This window comes from Fringilla coelebs, assembly GCF_963513975.1.
Source record: "Fringilla coelebs genome assembly, chromosome: 1".
In the NCBI taxonomy this organism is placed as follows: domain Eukaryota; kingdom Metazoa; phylum Chordata; class Aves; order Passeriformes; family Fringillidae; genus Fringilla; species Fringilla coelebs.
In genome coordinates this window covers 65,614,637-65,634,394 of record NC_140028.1, presented here as the reverse complement: position 1 = coordinate 65,634,394, position 19,758 = coordinate 65,614,637, and the positions used below count along the sequence as shown (strand labels likewise).

The window sequence follows — 19,758 nt, the reverse complement described above, 5'->3', positions numbered from 1 at the left end:
GGCAGTACTGTCACAGGTACTGCTCTGGCCTCATGAGAAAGCAGCTTTTCTGGCAGTGCAAGAGCAGCATCCTTAATGACACAAGACTGTACAACCTCCATCCCCCTACTCTGGTAAAGGTCTCTACCTGCCTTCAGGGATTGAGCTTGGGGTCCTGCTTCCCCTCCCTGCCCCTCTGAGCTTCTGGGACATCCAGTGATTATCCTCCGTGGTCTCCAGGGTACAGAGAGCTCTCGAGTGCCTGGAACCAGGGCACGACCAGGACATGCATGCAGACTTGGAGACCTGTAGAAATCAACAGCTTTCTCAATACAGCTGCAGCTACACAACAACCCCTGATGATGAAGGGTGCCAAGGGGCACCCTTACAGAACAGCTCACTGCACCCCAGCACCCAGGAGGCCTTACCCATGTTGACAAATAGCTATTCCAACTCTTAAAAAACTATAGGCTGTAATACTAATTTGATAAAGTTCTCTGTTATTATTACTTAAAATATATTTTTATTACTTAAAACGTATTAACCTTCTCATTCTTGAAAGGAGAGCTAAAGTGGCTTTCACAGCAGAGACCTCCATAAGTCTTCATTTCTTCAACAGCAAAAGCTATTTCTCTGGCTAGCCTGGCTACTGTAAATGAAAAAAAATATATATTATTGCAGCTCAACACTAAGTAGGTCAAAGCTTTGCTCTCCCAGTAAAGCTGCCAGGCAAAGGGCAGCAGTAGCTCTGGGGTATATAGTATCTCTCACATTAATAATTCACATGTGGCTTGCAGAATTGAAAGATTTAAACAAACTAGTGCAGGGGCACTTTGTGTGAGGAATGAGGAGAGGTAAAATAAAGACACATATACTAAGAAGGAAGTATTCTGAGAGAGTTTTTGCAAAAATACAGGCAGAAATGTGATAAAATCTAAGCTTGTTTTAATTTCATTAGTTTAGTTGGAAAATATTTCTGAATGGCAAGAAAAAGCTCCTAATATCTTTAATATGTAAAACAGGCAAAAAAAAGACAAGATGGTAAAGAAAAAAGGGGGAGGGAAAGGGTAAAGAATAATAGTATGAAAAGTAGAAATGGAAAAGTAAACCACTCATGCCCAAAGGTAGATAAGAGGAAGCATGTACTCGCTGTGAAAAGGTCACTGCCCACACAAATGTGAGTTTCCATATGAAAGACAGCACAAATTCCGCAGCTTTTGCGTCATCAAATTGGAATTAGGTTTCTGGAAACATCTCAAATTAATTCAAGCAGCTCTGTTGTGTTTCTCGAGTGAAAAAGCACTGACAGCATGAATGCTAGCCGAAACCAGAAGGAAAATAAACAAAGTTAGAGCTCTGCTAATACAGAGTGATTTCTGTTCTCAGGCATAGCCAGAAGGCATCTGTGGACCCCAAGGTTCACATTTGGGCCAGGCAAGCTCCTAGGAAGCAGCAGTGTCTCACTGGTGCCATGAACAGAAACACCTGGGAAGTGCCTCAGCTTCAGAAGGCTGCACAGGCAAGGTGCTGTTTGTCAAGTTTCACAAAACAGTCTGAAAATCCAATTTCTACCACAGCCTTAATACCAGCTGAATGTATTTCAGCACTGTATTCAGCATTGTATTCTTGGGACAGGACCTTCCCCTTCTAGAGTGAGTGTCATGATTATCTGAAAGGCACAGTGCTCACAGATCCAGTAGCTCAACAGTGGCAAGCTTCTGCAGGGAAGACTGTCATTGTCAGGTGACACAAAGTGAGTATTCAAAGTACAGCATCGAAAGGAAGGATTTGAACAGAGACCTCTTCTATCCCCTGTAACTTCTGCAGCCACCAATGGTGCAAGGCATTAGTACCTCCACTGTATTTTTGGAAGAAAGACCTGGTTTAGATGTCTACACAAAGGAACTGCTTGCATTTCTTTTCCCAGCTATCAGGCCAGGATAATTCTAATGAACTGGTGAAGATCAAATGAAGGCAGATACTGAAAAACTGCTTCACACCTGAAATTTCCATCTCTTGGGCCAAGCAACACTTTCTAGGGATGTAAGTACACACTGCCCTTCTTGGCACTGAAGTGTACTTAATTCCTTGGTTCCAGGAAGGAAAGCAGTAATGTTGATTAAATCAGTTTCTGCATCAGTGTCCTGTCCCCCTACAGACTGGCATGTGTCTTATGACAGTAACTGAAATTAAAGATTCAAAGTCATTTGATGGTACCTAACAAAAGGGAATTTCTGTAACATTACATACTCACACTGAGGTTTCTAATGACACCTACAAGATGATTCATGCAGGCTGAATGTCAGATTTTCTAAGGCAACCTTTATGGATTATAAGAAAAAAAGTATTTTTAACTGCTGAAAATATTTTAGTAATATGGCTTTTCTAATTTCTAGCTCAGTGTTTTTAAGATGATAAAATGCAGCGAATCTAATTACAGTGGAATGTAATAAGCAAAATTTGTCTCTCTTCAAATTGGATTTATTGGCAGGGGGCCTGGCCAAAGCTAACATCAATGTTCTTTTCAATCAGTATTTGCAATTTGAAGCAAATTTTAAAATTAAATGCTGTAGTAGAGGAAGAACAATCATGTTAGCAAATGAGAACATTGGTTTGCTGTTATTTGGGTTTGTTGGTTTTGTATGGTCACTTTTGGGCTCCTCTGTACCAAATACAGACCTCGTTCCACATGTAAGCCATGACAGCAGCAGCTTATTTCTTCAGGGCAGAAGGGAAGTTAACACAGCAATTACCACAGCAGGTACCATAGGTGACTACTTGCCTTGCCAGAGGAGAGCTCACTACCAGCAGCTGTAGCTACAGTGAGCTGCTCCCTGGAACTCCATTTCAAACATGCAGACACACGCATTCTGCCCCTGGAAGTCACTTACCAGCTCCAAAACCACCGAGCTGGGGAATCTCAACTACTTTTTGGTGGCATGAAATTCCACAGTTCCTAAGTTTGGACAGCTTTCCATTATTATTTGAGTAAATAAGGATTACAAATGTCTTCCTCCCTAACTCAAATATTTCAGTTTTCTGCAAGTCCTGCAGATCAGAGAATTAAAACAATCTTCCTAATTCCAATTAAATTTTCATTTTTATTAGTGCTTATTGACATAGCTAGTTATTAGGATTACTTTCATCTTTATTGTTAAGAAACAGAATTAAAGGAAGTTAAGAAGTGAGAAAGAAATTAAGTACATATTTTTAAAAACAATCATTTCCTCTGGTTAATTATCTATCTGAATAGCTCATCAGAAGTACATAAAATTGTTTTCTAAAACTGAAGACATATTTAAGATTAGAAACTAATTATCCCTATGTTTTTCTAAGATACAGGAGATTATTCCCCTTAATAAATTAGCTTGACTACTAAAGGAGGTTACGATACTTCTCTCTTATAGCCATGCTACTTTCATTGCTAAAAAGCGGGAGGATTTCTTGCCCTCTTGCTATGACAGCACATGCATGTCAGTGGTCACAAGGGACAAAGACACTCCCATCATCTTCACAAAGCTCTCTAAAAGCTTTGTTCCAAATGCTGAAGAAAGGTACAGTTGTATGCAGTAAGCTGTAAAAAACTTGGATAAAACACTGTTTGGAGATCTGTGAGATTCCTCCAAGGAAAAGAGCACCAACTCCTAAACAAAACACAACCAAGAAGGATGGATGCTGCCACTTCCCCAGCAATGCAAACACCCCCTCGCTGGTCCATGTTTCCCTTTCAGCAAGTTATGCAAGGAGAACAAATAGAATGATGAGTGATCTGGTGTTTATTCCTGCCTCTTCTCCCTCCTAGTAACAATGGGGTGCACTGGTTTGGATTTGAATGTTCAAGATCCTGCATTGTAACTAAACTCACTGCTTTTAGCTTCTTACCCCAAGATACCTCTAAAGATGAAGGCAACTGGACTAAAACAGATGAAGTGTTTTAATGCTCAGTTAATTTCCTACTCTTCCACAGCTGAAACCACGATTTGCAGATTTCTGTGCAAGATGAAAGTAAAATTACAGAAAAATGTACAAAAAGGAAGTGTAATTTACAGACTCAGAGATTAGCATTTTTATACTGTCAAAACACGCATATCCATGATGTTCAGTGTAACCTGACATTCATTACATCTGTTTCTCTGAAATTAAGCCAAATGCAGAGTGGTTCTGAAGTTTAAATGTTAACCAGCTTGTGTGCTTTGGTGTGTGGGGTCAGTGAAAAGCAAAGATAAACAGAACAATCACAAACTTAGCTTAGCTTTTCTCAGAGGGAAACTGGGGGAATGTGTTTTGGTTTGTTTTGAGAAAACTGTCCTGTTAATACTGCACCATGCTCTCAGCTGGAAGTTCTCTTTGCAGGGATAAATGGATCTAGAGATCTTCTACTGCAGCATGACAGGCACCTTAGACATTGATGTTTGAATGTTTCATGCTACACAAAGACATTTTATTTCAGTTTTGGTCCAACTAATTTTTCTCCAACTTGTCCAAACGTTATTTATTTCAATATTCTCTGAACACTTACTCTGTATTTCAATACTCTCTGAATGTTGCTATCTCAGTGACAGTTCTAATTCATGTAGGACTTCAGTGTCACATCAAACATTTCAGCAGCAACAGCTACTTACACTTCCTCTTACTAACAGCTGTAAGCCAGCACGTGTGAGCAGGAAAGTGTGGATGCAATAAACTGCTAGGGACCATTGCCTGAATTTTGACAGGTTTATAAACAGGAAGAGCTGAACCCAAGGATCACAGAAATTGGGAGTGATAAAAAAGCATCTCACTATAAGGAAAGGGCTTCTGCCATATCAAATATTTCCCCCAAAACAGGCAAATAAAACATCTAAGTTTTGTTCTAATCGTTATTGCTTGGTTGATATTCATCTCTCAGGCAAGGAACTGGAATTTCGTAACAACTTTACTTTTTGATATCAATCAAGCCACACATCCCTCTTATTTTTAAAAAGTCCTCAGCAAATTTGAAGTATTGGAAGATTTACAAAAGTAAAAAAAAAAAAAAAAAAAAAGAAAAATAGACACTTACCAAAGGTAGCTCTGCCTTCCATGTCCCAGTCTTGTCAAGTTTGTTGGTTCTTGGTTTTACCTAATCTGTGTTTATCAGAACAGAATCAATTTTAGATGCTTTCTGTGCCTAAGATATTATTTTAAGAAAATTTCCAGTATTTGCAGTTATTATTTTACCTCCTCAGTTTCCAGGGCAGTACGTTCCTCTCAGGCATTTTGTCACCCTTTCATTAAGTGATGCAGATATGTAACCACTGCGTTCTCATCCCTCTGGTTCAAGAAGTGTGAGATATGCTACATGGTGGCTGCACTAAGCAAAACAGGAGACTATAAAGAAAAATATCCAGCAGTGCTATGGCACATTACAGGCTATGCACTGTGGAGAAACTGTAGCTCAGCATTTCTGAGCTTTGTTGTTATATACACAGAGAAACTGTAACAGACCCTAAAAAAAAAAGTACACGTTTTATTGGGAACTGGGGCAATGGACAGAAGGGCACCTACAAATTTTAAGAAAACATAAATGCACAATATTTCCCTTTCACTAAACCCTCAATCTGGGAAAACTTTGTAGACTATGGACTAATATAGACAATAAGCCAACTCTCAAAATTACCAAACTGAGCAAATGCTTCCAAAGCCTAGAGATTCTTTACAGATTTATTAATCCCACTAAAATACTTCTGGTAGGAAACCAGTCATTTTAATAAGAAAGGTGCATTCAGTATTGTAAAACATATGCAATATACAGTTTTTACAACAAGTAATACACTACTGTAGATCTACAAAATTTTTTTTTAATAAGCTTGGCTCTTTACCTCACAATCCTCTTTAAATAAATATTTAACAAAAGAATCTCCCTTCTAACAATGGAACCAAGACCACAGATAAAAAGAGTGTCAACCACATTGCAGAAATGCTACAACAAAGCCCCTTTCACCCGCCAGTCTTGTGACAGCAAATCCTGCAGTTCTTCTTCATCTTCACTACCAACATCCTCCTCCTCTTTCTCTTGTGCTGCTCTTAATCTCATGGCTTCCTTTAACTTCTCCTTTATCTCGTCCTGGCGGTTCCGCAAATGCTCGACACGGCGGTAACATTCACTGTTGGAAAGTGAAACACCTGTTAACATTTGGGGCCTTTCCACATTAATGTGATCACCTCCAGTGCTGCATTTTGCTTCGACAACTTTGGATAAAGAAGCTTTACAGCTTCCCAACAGTGAAAAAGAAATAAGCTTTCAAGATGCTAGTGCACCTTCTCAGTACTCATCGGGTGAAAACAGACCGAGGAGAGGTTTGGTCAATTCTCTAGCAATGAGACCTAATCCAAATACTTAACAACTGCAATACAGTCACAAACCATTTTTCAAAAAGCACATCACCAATATCCACTTCCACACAAGAAGGAACACCATTCTTTGCTCCACATATGGTTTTCATAAAAGAAAGGTGTGACATCAATTATCAATTTTGATAACTTAGTGGTGGCATCTCTGAAAATAAAAAAAGCAGCACAGTGTTCAGATTCTTTATCTTCTTCCTCTCTGCTGTAACAGAACATTTTAAGTAAGCACAATCCAAAAGTTTCAGGTTATCATTAACTTAAAAAGTTCTCTCCTTGAATTGTCATTCTAGCCACTTTAAACAGAATATTTTTTTGAAAATGCCAAGTAGTACCAGCCTGATTTAAATTCTCCTTTGCCCCTTTCATTCTTAGTTGCTCAGAAGAGTCAACATGGAGGGGTTACTGTCTGCATCCTGTTTCCTCTGGCATATTACCAATATGATTCTTACATAGCTGAAGATTTGAAGGCCAAGGAATTTATTTCATTTTCAACTTAATTTGAAATAGCCTGCATTTGAATACACTCAGAAGTCAAAAGTTACAAAAAGTCTTTAAAAATGTTTTTGGAACTTTTATTCTGGGGAAAAATAATTACAGTTAAAACTTGAAGCACTCTACAAATTTCTGAATTTAGTTCTATGTACTTACAGCAGCCTTAGTTAGTGAGAAAAATAAATCCTCAAAGAGAGGCAGGTTTAGCTCAAGCCCTCTGCAGAATTACACTAACATTGTTAAAAGACATTCCTGTAATAGCAAAGTTCTTACACTAACATTGTTAAAAGACATTCCTGTAATAGCAAAGTTCAGTTTGAAACCAATGCTGTTGTTACCATACACTGATTATGTGCAGTATGGAAATCTGCCCAGAGGGTTGAAGTGTTGCTTTAATTTTTAGTGTCTTTCTTTCTGAGTTGCTACTATTGCCATTATCAGTCTGTTGAGCTACAGGAAAATGGTAATAAACTGTTCTACTGAGCTGTATTTCAGGTTGCTTGAGTTTAAACCAATGCCCATCCAACCACCACAGTTCCCATTTCAGCAAAACAAAACCAAACAAACTGCTTCATGTAATGAAGTGCATCAGTCCACAATACCTTTAAGTAAACTTCTACTAGAATTAATGAGGGTTTGCCACAGGACAGGATATTTTCAGTAGAGAAATGTTTCTTTAAAATGTTCACATAAATTCTACATCAATCAAAATACCCAGGGAAATACAAATTAAGACATTAAGCCACCTGACAGGGGAAGAGGGACAGTGTGTTCCAAGAATTTGCCTTCTGTACTTTCAGTGATTCCAGGGCATTCTCTCTTTGGAGAAAGTTACAAAAGTTTGTATCCAAATCCATGTCTTTATTAGGTATCATTCTGCAATTTAAGGGAGTCTGTCCTTCAAATATTCAAATTAATGAAAGGTAGTATCGCAGATTAAAAGTGTTTTTATCCCTCTAGTCAAAGAGCAATCCATTACTGCTAGAGAACAGAGAATTTGAGGAAAAATTGATCTACTTACATCTGCTCATCAATTTCTCCAATCTGGCGATCTAGTCGTCCCTCCTCATCATCTTCTGCCACTATTGCTTCTGAAATCTAAACCAGAAAAGCACTGAGAAAATTCACCTTCATCCTGAATTCCACTTCCACTCCTTTACAATGTCTGTGTCCTCCCCTGCTCCCCTCCACCTGAAGTTAGTGTCAATCTCCTCTATGTATATTCCCATCTTTACAAGGGCAAATACAGACAAAAAAATGGTCTGGTTTAATTTGAAATGGAAATGCTTTTTCTTAAAATCAAAACAATTTTGACTGCTTTGGGGTTAATCTTTGGAAATTTTCAATACTCTGCAATTTGAAAGTGAGCATAAACGAACGACACATACCCACAGTCTGAGGCTGAAATGAGAGCTCTATCCCAGTGCTTGGGACTGAAATACACACCACTTATTGAACATACTGTTTAAATATTCGCACTGGATCCCGAAGTGTTTCTAACCTGTTATTTTTTTCAGCATATACTTTCTCAAATCTGAATGTCTGGGAGATGCTATGCAATCAATGGTCCACGCATAACTGAGAAGATTCCTCCTAAGCTGAAGAATTATCTGAATGGCTTATGCTAGCAAAATGTATCCACCACCGCTTTTGTATGAACATTTGCTCTGTTTATAGTGCTGACTGCTTTAAAATGAGCAATGATACATTTTTCTGCACCACTTTTCTCAGCAGTTGACTATTTACAATTAAAATAATTAAAATAATTAAAAGGATAGCAAATACTCTAGGGGAAGATTGAGAACACCAGGTAATCTTTAAATTGTACAAGGGCAGATAAACACCTGCTGCAGGAAGACTTTCCATGCAATGGTAAACAGTAAAAAATTGAAGTACAAAAAACCTGGCCAATTTACGTGTCTCAAAACTTTTGTCACCCTCCCAGATTTTGGAGCTCATTTCCAGTGCATTTAAATTAAACATGAAATCCAGGTTACCTACACTTTATAGATACTTTTATAAAAAGACAGACAAATGGGTAGTGTTTTTAGAAGTTAAAGTATGAATATAGAGCTAAAGAAGAGCCCACAGTTGTGTCCTGTTTGAATACAGGACACTGATCTGAGGTATATGCTAGCTAAATAGTATTTAAATAAAGTACAGTGTAACAAATGTAACTAGATACATATGACTTGATTAGAAGTTTTCATCTTAATGTCATTCAAGTGGAAAATACAAAGAACCCTTTGCTCATTTATAAAGTGCATTTAACCACACACTGCATTGAAACAACCAGCTGACAAATGCAGATGTCAGCCATTCTGCAGAGCTGCATGAAACTGTTGTTTTCCTTATTGTGTATAGTATTTAGAATCAATAAATATAGATTCCATTACTTACTGTGTTGACCTGTCGCATTGCCTTTTGAAATTCATCCCATTCTTTGTCCATCTGATCCTTTGGAGCATCAACTTTTCTCACCTAAAGAACATGGAAATTTATAAATTAACAATTTAAGTCTAATGACTCTTTGGGACACTGTAAAAAAACCAGGAGAAATATGAAAAATTATGCTGTGTTACCAGAGAAGTCTGGTTGATGAATTTCAGTTTAAGTAATGGATATGAGTGAGAGAGTGCAGCTGCACAATGGTTTCAGAAGAAAAATCTGACTCTACTCCTGGATTAACCAACATCCATGACTGCAGCATTAAAGAATAATTATTGACTAAAAGTGGCTGGTGTGGAATGTCTGGAGTAACAGAAGTTACAGAGTCTGATGGTCTGCCATTTCACTGTGTTAGGTGATAACTATTAAATTCTTCTGTAAGCTGCCTGCACAATTGCATACAGTAGCCATCTCACAAGCCAAAAAGCAGTGAATTGTTTGCCTTTGGCATAACATAAAATATCAAACCTTTCAGTCATTAGTATGCTGGTGTTAGATAGCCTGACTGTATTTCAAATCTAGTCTAACTTTGTTGGCTAACAGAAGAAACTGTACAGCTACAAACCAATTTTAATGACATGCAAAGCTTTTTATTCTGTGGTAGATGGCATTTAGTACTAAGACATGAAGTCTGAAAAATAGTCGTGGTGAGAATGTGTTTAAGATCTACAGCCAAGGTAATCAAAGCCAGATTGTGCTTTTAATGCAAATAAATAAACAAGGTAGTCTACCTGTGTAATTGAAGCTTACACAATTCAAGACTGGAAGATGTGGCATATAATGTATTTTAGAGGACAGATTATGCCTGACTCAGGACTGGGTAGAAATTATATAGCTAGGAGAACTAAGCAGTTTGAACATAATAAGTCATGACACCATCTTTTTGCATTAGTTTTATTTTCCCTTTATTCATTCTGCTCTTTTGGTGACATGTCAGTCATCACCTTAGTAAAGATAACAGTTTGGTGTGTTTTGTTCCTGAGTGATTATACAAAATCAAGTAGTATGAATTAAGTTTATAGAATAAATTAGAAGCTTCCAAGCAAACTCATCATGGGAAGTAATAGTCATCATTTCATTTTTCTGTTCTGTTATTATTTCTATCATATGTGTATGTACTGTGTTATTATGCATTGTGGTTGTCTTTTGTAATTCATAATTATTTGTATTTCTTACAATAAATTTAAACACTAAAGTTATTATTTTTTCTTGAAATATTTATCTAATCCAAAATGTATATGCTCTACAAGTACCTGATGCAAATAACAATCATTTTTTACACCCACAATCTCCCTTTCAAATGCCCAGTTAATTCTTCAAATAATTATTTTGTGTATGATTCCAACACAGAACCACTGCAGCCACCTCAATATAAGTGATGTCACATTTTCCTTCCTCTGAGTATTACTTACACTCAGAAAGTGCTGATTAAAAGGAAGAGCCTCTCCAAGCAATTCAATGGAACAAGTAACCACTTGTAAATTTATCCATGGATGCAATAACCAGAACAAAGGTCACTAACCAGTGTTCTCACAGATACAAGCAGATTCCCCTTCCCTGCTAGGCATTCCTGCATTCCCTACTTGTGACGAAACAAAGTATTTGAAAAATGTACTACTTCAATTAGACACAAAACAAAACAAACAAACAAACAAAAAGAAACCCACAAAAAAAAACAGCCAAAGGATGGCTTTTTCAGCTACATACTTCAATATTCAAAATATCATTATTCAAAACTATTCACTTATGGCAACACCTGGGCATGTGTAGTGCCAAAAGAGTCTTGCCAGAGCAAATAAAACACCTAAGCTTGTTAGCTGGGTAAGTGGGACTAACTGAACATGAAGAAGCGTTATTTGGAAGGTCTCCAAATTAGATGTCATGGCTTGGCCTCACAATGCCATTTAAATACACCAGCAGCCTTCCACTGTGTGAACAAGGAAACATACTCAAAGAAAATAAAAAAGACTTAGGCCTACAGCACTATATTTCAATAAAGAAAGCCATCAAATCTGTGGCAAATTTGACAAAACGAAACTAAAAAGATTTGTATTTCAAATAGCAATGTTTATTTTGGTCATCTTTGGCACCATGCAAGCTGAAGGAAGTATGAATGTTTTTGAATTTCAAGATTTTTAGTTGTGGGGCTTTTTTGGGGAAACAAGGTGAATACCCATATTTCTTTTCTTTTCTGAGCATCATAAAACCCCAAATGGTAAAAGACGAGAGGGCTGAAGACCAGGTTCACTCTTGTGGTGTAACCAGCACTAGAGATGACAGCATGTGCCATAATGGAGCTGTTTTCATTCCAACAGGATGCACCCATCAGTCACACAGTGACTCAACACTTTTCAGCAGGATCTCACAAAGGACATTATAGAACTGTGATATCCCCAATTCCAAGGCAAAACTGAACGTACAAATTAAGTGAACTGCTTTTCCTGGGATGACTCACAGAAATAAAGGTAGATTGTCCAAATCTCAGTTCAGTATTCCAACCAACAAATGACATTTCTTTAAGAGTCACAGAGGAACCATAATCAAAAATACTTTCCAAGAGATAGGTTTAACAAGCTCTTCCTGCCCACCTCCATCCCTTTTCATGTTTTCTAATTCGCACAAATGAATATTTAAAGCTGCACCAGGGGAGGCAGACTGGGCAGTAGGAAGAAGCATTTCTTTACCAAGAGGGTGGGCAAACACTGGAAAAGCCTTCCTGGAGAGGTGGCCGATGGCCTAAGCCAGTCAGTGCTTAAAAGGCATTTGGACAGAGCCCTTAAGAACAAGTTTTACCTTCCGTTCAACCCTGACGTTTTCAGGCAGTTGGACTAGATGATTATTATAGGTCACTTCCAACTGAAATAGTCTATTCTAGTCTAAATAGTTCAGTCACTTTCTTATATTCCAGTATGACTGATTACCTGGAAAAGCATCCTTACTACTCAGCAAATCATTTCAACTGGCAGAAATAAATCCAGTAGCATAAAACAAGGAGATCGCTTACTTTTGCATCCACTTCAGGATCATCAAAGAAACCTTCTGGCAAAGCTTCAGCAGTGTTTTCTTTCCTGAAATATTTGATTACTATCAGCCCAAGTTAACACTTTACAATCTGCTTTATTGCAGAGTTAAAAATAGTCAAGAACGAAATTCATAATCTTTTGTATAAATATGTAGAAACACAGCAAGTTTTTTAAGCCCTTAGTTTTATCTACAACCATCAAAACCTCCCCCTTCAGCTTGATCTTTCCTTGCTTTGAAGGAACTGCACAGAAAGGTTTAAGTCTCACTGTTAAAACAAGACTGTAGCTTATGCTTCTTAAACTGTTCTTTCCAGTGTGCTGAACACCCAAACATTGTAACAGCAGAGATTCTACTTCTGAAAGACTAAAGCACAGTCTAAAGAAGTGCTCAAGTGAGCTGAACCATTACTACACAACAAGCAGTTTCCTTTAAACAGTGGAAAGCAGTGGTTGACATGAAGCTCCCACAGTACCCTGTGTTAAAATTTGCAAAGAGAGGTCAAACAGACTCTGTATGACATTGCTCCACCTCTTCTCCTGTCCCTAGGGTGCAAGATGCCTATCTGAAATAATGCCTGAGCCTCACATATATACAAACTACTCTGAATGTAACATAACAGTAAGTTCTAAGGGATCACAGTCTCTATTTCCTGGAAGACAAATGTTTGTTTACAATTGCTAAGACTATCAATATTTGATTTGACTGCTTACCTTTCAATTACCTTCTCTTGTATCTCTGCTTTCTGTATGGATCCTGAATGGGATACTATAGGAGTAGCTGGAGTTTTGGTGTCAAAAAAGTCTATAGGAAAGGACAGAAGTCTATGACAAAAAGAACAGCTGTTGAGGCATTTTCTAAATTCCTACTACACAGGCATTTCAGTTAGTACCTTACTGAATCAAGGGAAGAACAGCCAGATGTTACTTCCCTTGGCAGCCTCAAACAACAAGAACATAACATCAATAAGCAATCACCACACAAAAACAGGAGATTCTTTGATAGTATATCTCTACTTCCAGTATTACACACCCTCACCATCACCTAATGGCAATAATTAGAAAAATAAAATAAAAACCTTTCGTCATCAGTTAAATCACAGCTTCTCCTTACAGAGAATTACTATTAATTACTAAGAATCACTAATTGCTATTTCAGTCAGCATTACCTGCAGGCAGAGAATTAGCTATTACTTCTTGAGTTGGAGGCGGAATTTCAGTTTTATGCACAACAGAAGATTTGCTTGATTGCTCTTGTTCGTCCTCTTCATCATCATCATCGTCATCGTAATTCCCTGACAATAAACTGGGACCTGGGCCCTTGGAAAGCCGTACACTGGCACTGTCTTGCTCTGCTTCATCAAAAAAATCTGCTGGCAGCCTGGTAAAGAGCCCACAACACAACTATTAGAAACTTCACAGCAATGACTCCAGTCCAGCACCAGCAGCCCAGTCCCTCTGTGAGCAACGCCCTGAACTGCACAGCTGCCAACACAGCCACTGTCTGAAGGCAGCACACACTTGGGGCTCTCATTTTAAGTTCCCTAGAAATGCACAGGTTCATTCTAAAAACATATTTGAGATCCATTTATCCATTTGCATATTCACATTAATAAAAATAACCCTTAACAAATTGGAATGGTGGTTAAAGTAATCCTTTTTCCACCTACTAAGTAATTTGCTACTGATTTTGGGTACCTAGTGCTGTCCAGGACTGCAATTTAGAAGAGCCACACAGGCTCAGCAATGAGAAAACACAGATTTGCTGGAATAGCTGCAGCCTGCAAGCCAAACATTTTTCCACATTACATTTTAAACTAATTATACCAACAAGTTGAAAAATGGACAAACTTCTCAAGTGTTAACTTTGCACACAAACTCAAATTCCTACAGGGAAACAGCATGTGGTACCTATGCAAGGTAGTAACTTATTCTATGAAGTGCAGAGGAGACCCACAAGTGTCACCTGACATCTGCCAATCCTACAAAGATGTCTGAATACCATCAGAAATTTTTAGGGGCAGTTGAGATGCTTAACCCAACCCCTTGAAGTCAAATAGAGTCCTATATTTGTACACGTTCAACTGCAGCATATGCACCTACATGAATTTTAGGTGACAAGAACCATCCTAATGAAGAACTGTCACTTGTTAGTAGTTTTTGTTAATAAATATAATTTAATTATACACTGAAAATTTGTCTTAATTTCAGACTGCCACCTCTTCTTTAGGACATCAGCATTATTAGAGTACATGCTACAATCTGGTTTTGTTCAAGCTGTGTAATAGCACCGCATATCAATCCTTTAAAGTTTGTCAGTGACAGTAAAACAGTTCCTGTTTTCTCAGAGAATCTTAAGAGTTGATACAATTATCTCCACCCAGGAAGATGCTGCCATGTTCAGGACTATACAGCTCTGCTAGAGAACAGGCAGAAGCAGGGATCTGCTGACTCTCTGAACCTTTGCCCTTGTCTAGAAAGCAGAGACATGGAAGAGTTAGATGAGAATGCAGCCACTGTTAGTTAGAAAAAATTCCTATGTAATAACAAGATCTACTTACCCTGACGAAGACGCATGCGGCTTTTCATCTGTACCTGTACAACAGCCAAGAAACTTCTTAAAATCCATGTTTTTAAAAGAAACATCCCTAAGGCTTCTATGACAGCACCAAGTCCCCAAATGCATACATATTTAACATATATATTTACATGGCTGGTAGCATCAAGAGAAAAAATTAACTGTCTTTCCTTTGGCAAGAACTTTGGTGCATGATTTGAGGAAAACCAGTGACTTGATTCCACTGAAAAGGAGTAACACCACTTCTAGGCAAGTGCTCCTACTGCTTAATTTACACTGCTTCTCGATCTATTTGGGCCAAGCCCACAATTCCATGACCTAATTTAACCCAATAACACAGAAGAAAACCAGGTAAACTTCCAAAAGCACTGTTTTCTCCTGACACAGAACTCACAGAGAAAGAGCAAGCAAACTTTTCCCCTTTTCAGCAGCAATGGGCTGACATTAACTGAACAGTCTGGTGTATTCATACTGGCTTCCACAGGAACAAAACAAACCAAAAACATTCAAGATGTAAAATGGACAGATTCTGGCAAGCATTTCCCTCTCATTACCTTTTACTCTCTTTAGGTCTGTATTTTCTGTCTCAACTGTTTTTCTCTTGACAGGATGAGATGATGTGCCAGCAGCTGAGCCAGTGGCCGTCTGCTTTGTGCCTTTTAATTCTGCAACTCTCTGTAAAGAAATAAAAATTCGGGACACGTTACTAGCAGTAACTTCTGGATTGCAGCTTAAAACACAGAACTTTTACAACAGCTCATCAAAGTGAGCTGATACCTTTCTAGAACTGTATCACTGAAATAGACACCACAGGTTCCAAAACAAGACCAGTGTTTCTGCCAGCCTCTGGAATGATGTGACATAGAGAAAGAGGAACTGACACTCACACAAGGGAGGCTGTACAGTAAGAAAGAAAAGACAGAGCAGTGACACTGACAGCAGTAAGGTACTGGAGAGAAGAGCAGGAAGGCTGGATTTATTCTAAGGTTCTGGAATATTTTAAAATTAAAACCTAACATCTTAACATCATGAAAGACATCACCCTGCCTTGCCACAGTCATCTAGTCTGAATGCAGGCAATGAACCCCCTCTGTTCCTTTGGTCTTTTCCTGAGTACTTGTAAAATTAAACAGAGTCTTTAAGTTTTTGCTAAGAAGTAGCAGCAGAACTTAAAAGAATAATAAAAAAAAAAAACTGGGTCGCATCCAAGTTACAAACTTCCTGACTTGCTTTACAACTTCTTTATCTTTACTACTGAATTACAAAGAGAAAAAAAAGTTAATTTCCTTAACCCCGCATAAGCTGTCACTCGGCAGCTCACAGACCCCCGAGCAAGCCCGGGAAGGGTGGAGGGCCGGGTCCAAGTCGGAGCTGCAGACAAGTGACAGCCAAAAGCTGTCGCTACGGTGGGAACTGCTTCACCGGAGGAGCGCACCCTGAAAGACACTGGACCCCCTTTCTAAGGGCTGGCTTTACAAGCCCCGCATGGGCTTTAAGAGAACAGCAGCCAGACGGAACAGCCAGGCGGGCTCCCACCCTCATCCCGGCGGGCGCTCCGCCGCTCCCGCTCCCGCACAGAGCCCGGAGCAGCGAACCCCAGGCCCCCGTTCCGGCGGCGCGGCCTCTCCCCAGCGCCTCCCCTTCCCGAGCGCTGTCCCGGTGCGCCCCAACAACAAAGCCCGGCCGAGACCCTCCGCGGCGCCGCTCACCTCCCGGTGCTGCTTGCCCAGGACGTGGGTCTGCCACAGCAGCTCGCCCTTCACGGGCGCGTTGCACAGGGAGCAGCTCAGGTGCCCCAGGCTGTTGTACGTGCCGGCCGCGTTAAGGGAAGCACCGTGCGGGACGCGGACCCCCTCCCGCCACCCATCCCTCCCAGCCTCCTTGCCGAGCTCTCGGGAGCCCGGTGCCGAGGATATTTGGCGAAGGGCGAGTCGATGCGCTTCTTGCCGGCGTTCTGGCGCTGCTTTTCCCTCATGAGGCGCCGCAGCTCCTCCTGCCGCACCTGCTTCCGCCCCGCGCCCGCCCCGGCCGCCGCCATCTTTCCCCGGCGCGCGAGGGCGGGCGCGGCGCGCGCGGTGACGCTGCGGGAGCGCGCCGGGAAGGGAGGGGCGGGCCGGGATCCGCGTGCTGGGCGGGAGCTTCAGGTCAGCCTTCGGAGCACCACAGAGACACGGCCGGCCAGCTGTGGGACACGGCTCTGAATAAAACGTACCCCAACCCTCAGGCCAAACCACTGAAATAAGTAAAACAATAATAAACGTCACAGCCCATATGTCAGATCCAGAAAACACAGAATCACCGGGTGGGTCAGGTTGGAAGGCATCACGGAGGGTCAGCTGGTCCAACCTGCCTGGCACAGGACTGTGTCCAGATGGTTCTTTAAAATCTTCAATCAGGAAGACTCCACAGCCTCTCTGGACAGCCTGTTCCAGTGCACGGTGTGCAACACAACCGTGTAAAGTACTTTAATTTTTTTTTTTTTTTTTAAACCAACCAGCCCAGCTTTTTTACAATTCTGTGTCATTGCCAATCCTGGGAACACTGGAGGCCCCAAATCAGGCACCCTCTGGGAGGCCCCACTTGCTGCCCTGCATGGTGCACACGGCAGCACCAGCCAGAGCCTTCTCCACTAAAATACAGCCCAAATACAGAATTTAGTGACTACAACATGACCAAGGACAGCAGAGAACTTTCCATGGTTTATTCTTCATTTATCACAGTACAATAATGTGAGTAAACCAAAAAAATAAAAACAAAATCTAGTGCCAACTTCCATGGTGTCAATTGCTCCACTCCAAACCAAGAGTGTCCATTAGAAGTCAAAAAGTGTTGCTCCAGGCTTACAGTGACACTACCTTCCAGAGGACTTGGTCATGGAGGATGCCACTATAATTTTGTGCTGTTTCCAGAGAGCAACTCATCCCATGGCTCCAGACTCCACATTTCCCTGAGTCGGGTTTGGTTCTTCTCACACCAGCCCACGGGATCTGGGAGAGAGAACGGGCCAAGGGCGTGTGCAATTCAATTTCCATTTTGATAAAAGACAAATCCTATGGTACATTTTGCCAGGACGGCAAATCCAAAGTCTGTAAACACAGCCAGAGCAACACAGCAACCGGAGGAAGACGATGGGATAAGTGCAACTAAGGCAAAAGGGAGTAACTTCTGTTTTGACATGATCACGGCAGATCGTTGGGCTGAGGAAACGATTCAGTAGCAAAACAGGTATCCCAGTACACCTGAACTACAGAATCAGTGAGACTATAGCTTAAGCTTGATTATTTATATTTACAAACTCTGAAGAATATTTAAAATCACATCTTCCTTCCCCTTCCTCCCACAATTGCAGTCTGCTGCACTTTTGAAAAGCACAGACGCTGGCTTTTACTGAATTTAAGGCTATAATGTTTACGACTCCCTTTTCCAAAACTAAGTATAAAAGTCAATTCGTTATAGAATGTCTTGGACAACTCTAAATACAACCATCTGTTTTCCAAAACAAATCAGCTCATTTTTATATTTGGAAGACAAAACAATTTATACTGCAGAAGGTGGTCTTCATACACATCTGTCCTAGAGACAAAACCACTTAGCACTGCAAGGTTAATGTGGCTCAGAACACCCACCCTCTGATGAATACAGATGTGCTGGTGGGAGAGGTTCACCATCACTCTCTTTGCCTCAAGCACCAGACCCTCAAAAGATCTGCTATGGAGCATCCTGAAGTTAATCCACCTTGCTCTGAGACAGGCTGAGGAAGTACTCATGCAAGCACATCTAAGGAAGCAGCAATTTCTGGTAAAGACTGTTGGGAAGATGATGTCTGCCTGTAAATGTTCTCACCCAGGAGAGAAATCTACACAGGAACAGCAGAAATGGACACAGTCCTAGCCATGACCACAGCTCTCAGTTCTCTCCACGGGTACAGGAGGATTCTTGCTTATTAAGTACGTGCACCTGTGAAAGCTCAACGCATTAGAGAACGCACATTTGGGAGGGTGAGGATCCTTTCCATCATAGGAAAGTGGTCGATTTTGCATTCCCTGAATTAGGCAAGTGTTGCTGGTGGTTTAAGAGTCAGCTGAATCTGGTCCAGAAGCAGCCACAGGATAGGCAGGGCTTCACAAAAATGACTACAACTAATGCTTCCTCCTTTTAACCTTAAAGTGCTGGGGAAATGCAGCATGACAGACTAGTTAGCCTAGGGAAAAATATTCTGCAGTCCTACCATACCAAATCCTAACATGACAGATAAGGTTCCTAGGAGTTTAGACTATAAAATCCTCCACAGATGCTGATAAGAGAATTTCATAAGGAAAAAATAGAAGCTTGGAGTAACTGGTTAACAGCAAAAAACATGGCAACTCAAATCTTAGTATGGTCAACCAGCATTTTTAGAATATAAGTGACCCTTTGTAATGCACAGCTATCACTTCATTCAGTTTCAATGGCATTTTTCACGAAAAAAATGTTCCTCCAATTACGAACATCAAAGACAATACTGTAATAATAACACTTCAGGTATTATTTAAGCTTTATAACTTATCAGAAGTTAAGATCTTTTTACACACATTTCTTATTTTTATCTTGAAAGGACAGCTAACCTTAAAACATATGGATAATGCCTTACTACCTAAGGGCCAATTCTAAACATTCTCAGTCTGACTCATTTGGGATAAAAAGTTTATTTCTTGCACAGAAAGAGGCTCCTTCCCAGTCCCTGCTTTGCTGGCTGCTGTGTATCTAGTTGACCTCCCAATGAGGAGCATCAGTGAAAAAGCAGCTCCTGTACATTTATGTTACCTACAGGCTGACACGCTCCACAGTCTACTCAGAACCTCTGAGCAACCACTGCAAAGTTGGCTGCACCCA

General features: G+C 40.2%; 2 protein-coding genes across 3 annotated transcripts in view; one reads left to right on the top strand and one right to left on the bottom strand.

Moving 5' to 3' along the window:
* LOC311160838 (poly(rC)-binding protein 3-like) overlaps nt 1-9,281 on the top strand; it is a gene marked incomplete at its 3' end in the record, with an annotated part of 136,998 nt that extends 127,717 nt beyond the window's left edge. The window contains exons 13-14 of one of the 2 annotated variants that reach the window (XR_014616607.1): nt 8,358-8,474; nt 9,205-9,281. Coding sequence is in view for 1 of the 2 variants with exons in the window: in XM_084217948.1 (XP_084074074.1) it covers nt 8,358-8,418 (61 nt within the window). Of the gene's footprint in view, nt 1-8,357 lie in introns of both variants that reach the window. The other variant, XM_084217948.1, reaches the window with a different exon arrangement.
* Nucleotides 4,758-16,937, bottom strand: ZNF830 (zinc finger protein 830). The gene is made up of 10 exons (XM_084218010.1): nt 16,803-16,937; nt 16,596-16,695; nt 15,441-15,561; nt 14,870-14,903; nt 13,478-13,689; nt 13,023-13,113; nt 12,293-12,356; nt 9,241-9,321; nt 7,862-7,938; nt 4,758-6,104 (listed from the first exon to the last, which is right to left on the bottom strand). Exons 1-10 carry the CDS (start codon nt 16,922-16,924, stop codon nt 5,921-5,923), a joined length of 1,086 nt encoding a protein of 361 aa, XP_084074136.1. The 5' UTR covers nt 16,925-16,937; the 3' UTR covers nt 4,758-5,920.
* Nucleotides 16,938-19,758: the final 2,821 nt, after the last annotated feature.

Excerpts from the sequence above, each read along its gene's own strand:
- ZNF830 (XM_084218010.1), bottom strand. The coding sequence starts at position 16,924 with ATGGCGGCGGCCGGGGCGGGCGCGGGGCGGAAGCAGGTGCGGCAGGAG. Across the intron at positions 16,696-16,802 it reads ATCGACTCGCCCTTCGCCAA|GTACAACAGCCTGGGGCACC; the intron begins ATATCCTCGGCA and ends CGCGGCCGGCAC. Across the intron at positions 12,357-13,022 it reads CAAGAGAAGGTAATTGAAAG|GAAAGAAAACACTGCTGAAG; the intron begins GTAAGCAGTCAA and ends CAAATATTTCAG.